This window comes from Hippocampus comes, unplaced genomic scaffold (genome assembly GCF_001891065.2).
Source record: "Hippocampus comes isolate QL1 unplaced genomic scaffold, H_comes_QL1_v1.1 scaffold179, whole genome shotgun sequence".
NCBI classification, from domain to species: domain Eukaryota; kingdom Metazoa; phylum Chordata; class Actinopteri; order Syngnathiformes; family Syngnathidae; genus Hippocampus; species Hippocampus comes.
The window spans coordinates 188704-193662 of NW_017804805.1; the positions used below are offsets into that span (position 1 = coordinate 188704).

The window sequence follows — 4959 nt, forward strand, 5'->3', positions numbered from 1 at the left end:
GCAAAAATAGGTTTTTTTTTATTGTTCGTTTTTTTTTTTTTTTTTTTTTTAAAGGCTTAGTCGTGCCTTCTACATGTTTTTAACAAAACAGCACCGCTTGAACGTTTCCCCAAAGTTTTACTAAAAGTTAAAGGCACACGTAAAAGCCCAAGACCTACCAAAATCTCTGGAGCACTATTCTAAACTTAACAGGAAGTCGGCCATTTCATATTTCCTTCCAAATGTTGCCTAATTTTTGGCCTTTTATCGTAGTCAAATTTGATCAAACTAGTTTTCAATGTGATGTACTGTACTTCATTTAACAGAAATTCCATTTCCAATGTACCAGTACCCCAACATGGCCAAGGCTGCTCGCTGCTGTGGTTTTTGATAAATCAGCAGAGAAAAAGAAAAAATGGTGATTAGCCCTGTTAGATGTTTCCTCTAACGGTTAGGGTATAACCAAAGTAAAGTTCTTACTCCTTGCTTGTCCTGGTTGTCAGCAAGACTAATTATTTCCAGATGACACTGCTTACTACTTTGTTTTCCACGTGGAGCGGAAGGTCCAGTGGAGCATGACAGTTTGGATCCTTTTGTTTTCTTAGCATTTTATTTCACCATATTGCACGCACACAAAAATGCCACTGTCCGCTTTGGAAACAGTTGAAGAGTGGTATCGCTGCGATTCCTAATTCTTTTTTGAAATATTTTTCATGGCAAGGTATAACTTTTCTGTTTGCGGTAAACTGTTTAAGCCCTACCCACCAATATGTGTGTTATTATTTATGTGTTATTTCCAGGTGGGAATTATCATTACAAAGAATAAAAGAGCCGAGAAGCTCACTGACCTATCAGGTAAGGCCAGCATGTGTGCAAAGACGCCGGGTGTAATTTGTTCATTTGATGAACATTTGGGGATTAAAAAAAAAAAAGTAAAAATGAAAAAAATCCTGGCTTTTTTAAAATTATGAATTTCAAATGAAAAACAAAAATTGCTTGAATTTAATATTTCATTATTCATGCAGTTTTAAAAACTGAGAGAGCATCTACCCGTTACATGGCATTAGTGATCCAAAAGTGATCCACCTGCTTTCGCTATCGTACACCCAGTAAATCAGGAGTGACCAACATGGTGCCTGCGGGCACCTTATAACCCCCAAAGACTACATGAGTAGGCCGTTCTAAACATCACTCACCAGTGATGGGACATTGTGAGTTTCTAGGAATGGTGTAGAACAGGGGTGTGAAACTCAGTTTTGTCGCGGGCCACATTGTACTGTAGTTACGGTTTCCCTTGGAGGGCCGTTATGACTGTGAATTTTGTGAAACCATGTAAATGTTTGACCACCTCCACATATTACATACACAGCGAACAACAAATAGATGGATAACCAGTTTTAACATCAGAAGTCAAGAATAATGGATTCTTCAAAAATTGTAATTATTACATTCTATAAGACAATTTTAAATTTTGATTCAGACTTTAGCAAGCATCATGGAAGTTGACATGCTTGAATTGCTTTCGCGGGCCACATAAAATGATGTGGCAGGCCAGATCTGGCCCCCGGGCCTTTACTTTGACACCAGTGTTGTAGATTGATCATTTGAAAAGGTAAATAATGGTCAAGATTTATGGGAATAGTGTTGCATGTGATGTTTATCTGTGTGTTAATTATTGTGAGAAATCATTAACATGATCAGTGTCCACACACAAATAAAATCGAACCCCAACAAATACCACGGTCCAAAACAGTCCACAACAGGGTCTGCACAATGTACACTAAACAACCTAAAAGGGTGGAAAAGTACAATCCAAAAAGATGGTGAACGGAGCGCTCGTAACAGGCTGCTATCTCAGAGGCGCCACCTTGAAAATTATTTCATTTCAGCATGTAATTAAAAGTATGAAAACGAAACACGTTTTTTTTTTTTTTCTCCAACCGACATTCCTGAAGTTGATTCTGTGTACGCTTTTTCTTTGTATATCTAACACATTTAGATTCTACGTACATCCTTTGATTGGGATTTTTTTTTTAACTTTTCCCAATACTCTGTTTTTTGCAACTGACTCACAAACACAAAGGTTGGGTAAAATTTAGACTGAATCGCATACAAGAAGTATTTCTACAATCAAAAGGTGGCATTAAATTTTTCGCACTCCACTTTTGGAGTTTTGGGATAAATGTCAGATTATATTTTTTCCCCTCTACGTTTATCCAAACAAATAAATTTTTGGACATGACTAAAAGGGAAAAATTGTTACCCTGTGTGCAAATGGTCTGCTTAATTTTGGGTAAAACTGTTCATTACTTTCATTTATGTTCTCAAGCCAAAACAGATCTTGATGTGAATGGACAACTGACTTGCCATAATTTATATATTTGATCAACAAACAGGGAACCCAAAGAAGCATATTGCTGTTTTGAAGAATGCAGTGGACACTGTGTGTCTTGGAGAGCCATCCCTGTACAATTCCCTAAACCTGGCCTTAGAGACCCTGAAGTAGGTTGAGTAACTGTGTGTGTGTGTGTGTGTGTGTGTGTGTGTGTGTGTGTGTGTGTGTGTGTGTGTGTGTGTGTGTGAGCGTGCGCGTGCATGTTTCAGGGATGAGATTTTTCCGCTTTTTGGCGGAATTCTGCTTTTTTCCAGTCAAAATGGACCTATTTTATCTTGTTCCAAATCCGTAAAAAAATTCTGGGGGGGGTCCGGACTTGTCTTCGGCAGATTCGGGGCTCGTAATGTTTACAAGTAACGTTTGCAAGCATCCATTTTGAATCCCGTCTTTTATCGCGAAGCGTTAGTTTGTCGTTACTTCCTATATGGGCTCAAACCAATGTCTTACTTGTTGTGATTGGTTGCTATATCGGCAAATGCAAATCACAACCAATCCGTGTTCGCCTTCCTAAACCCCTTTCTTGCGAATGCCGAATGTTATCGAGACTCGCGACAAAGCTAAAGTGCGTCAGATAGATGCGGATCTGAAAAACACGTTTCGATGGGACTGGTTGGATAGAAAGCTGACGGTGTCCCCAGTAGGAAACAGTAAAGAGGAACCATCGTGCTTGTGTCGAGTTTTGTGAAAAAGCTCGATGTCGCCGGTAAAGCTCTGTGTACAGTGTGTGACGATGTCATTCTATACGGATCGAGAGGATGGAAAGCTTTACAGAGTCACGCAACCTCGGTGAAACACCGAAAACAGACATTTCTACTGAAAAGTAACTACTTGATCTCAAGCGCTTTTCGACAGCCTGGAGCATGTGTAAAAACGAGAGGAGTTGGCTAAAAAGAGAGTGGAAAAAGACGGAGAGGACCAATACGCTTTTAGCGCTTGCTAAAAAGCTTAAAATGAAGAGAAAATAAAGTATTTTACCTCACGAAACTGTATATTGTTGTATATACTGTAAATAGACATCCACTTTATATAATAAAATACATTCATAACCCATATATAGTAAACAGTGTGGGACTTCACTATCACTGTATGAGGTAAGAATCAACAGCTTTTTTATCACATTTACACAACATTTTATGAATACAAGTAATGAACAAATCTTAAATATGGCAGGTAATGTGTTTCCTTTTTTAGTTTTTATTTTGAGCAGCAAATTTGAAGTTACATGTTGGTGCTCACCAGGAATGCATAAGCAAATTGCACAAATTTTTACTTGAAAGAATAGTAAACAATCTTGTGATTTTTTTTCTGTTAAAGTTTCAAATCGTGTGTAAATTGAATACACTTCATCTTCAGCATGTTTAGTGCCACTTTTGTAAGTGGCCCGTCCCGGCCACGCCCCCCGTCCAGGCCACGCCCCCTTCCGCTCTTTTCATCACTAGCCACTCTCATCCCTGATGTGTGTCTGTGTGTGTGTGTGTGTGTGTGTGTGTGTGTGTGTGTGTGTGTGTGAAAGAGAATGAGATCTTGTGATGTAATTTATAAATTAGCACTTTTTTTTTTAATTTTTATTTTTTTATGAAGACACATGCCTGGACACACAAGTCGGGAGATTTTGATCATCCTCAGTAGCCTCACCACGTGCGACCCAGCCAACATCTATGAGATGATTCAGGTGAGATCATACTGTACACTTGCCTCGACACTTTGCTCTTTAAGTGTTCTCAGTTATTCCCAGCTGATGAGCACTTTAGTTCTTCATCAACTTGTACCATGTTTTCTGCACTATCAGGCACTCGTGATAATAAGGTGCACCTTCAATGAATGACCTATTTTAAAACAGTTTTCATATATAGGGTGCACTGCATTAAAGTTGCATAGAATAGAAGATACAATAGAGGCTGTGGTTGCATCCACTAGATCAGGGGTCCCCAACCGCCGGTCCGCAGACCGGTACCGGTCCGCAGGGCATTTGGTACCGGGCCGCACAGAAAGAATTTGCCTTATTTCTGTTTTATTTATTTCGGAACACGAAAGATGTTTTATTTTGAAAAATTACCGGATTCTCTTTTACATCCGTCTGTGTCACGCTTGACTCACGTCAAGCCACACTTCTCGGTCACGTGACCAATGACGCTTAAAAACAAAACACTAAAGCCCGCAAAATGAGTAAAAATGCTGCTTGGAGATCACAAATGACAGCGGCCTTAAAAGTACGTTCGAAACAACTGGATCAAAGTTATGGCTGAATACTCTGAGATCGCCACAATAGCACTGTTGCTATTTCCGACATCCTACCTGTGTGAAGTGGGGAGTTTCTGCAGCAACGGCGACTAAAACAAAATTACGAAGTAGACTGGACATAAACCACACACTTGAGGTGTCATTGTCTCCTATTACCCCGAGATGGGACTGTCTGATTGCAGAAAATCAAGCTCGGGGCTGTGGTGAGTCGTCATTTTCATGCACTTGGAATTTGCGTTGTATCGTATTTTGAAGGCATTAAACATTACCAGAGCGATAAGAGTGTTGCGACCAGATTAGACGCTCCTTGTGTTTATTATTATATTTCGAAAACACCACAGTTT

General features: G+C 39.5%; 1 protein-coding gene across 3 annotated transcripts in view; it reads left to right on the top strand.

Annotated features, from left to right (window-relative positions):
• Window positions 1-4959, top strand: part of gtf2h2 (general transcription factor IIH, polypeptide 2) — a 32930-nt gene that overhangs the window by 16449 nt on the left and 11522 nt on the right. For all 3 annotated transcript variants that reach the window (XR_002166383.1, XM_019855844.1, XM_019855916.1), the window contains exons 7-9: window positions 780-834; window positions 2376-2481; window positions 3956-4046. Coding sequence is in view for 2 of the 3 variants with exons in the window: in XM_019855844.1 (XP_019711403.1) it covers window positions 780-834; window positions 2376-2481; window positions 3956-4046 (252 nt within the window). In the remaining variant the exon portion in view is untranslated. The remainder of the gene's footprint in view (window positions 1-779; window positions 835-2375; window positions 2482-3955; window positions 4047-4959) is intronic.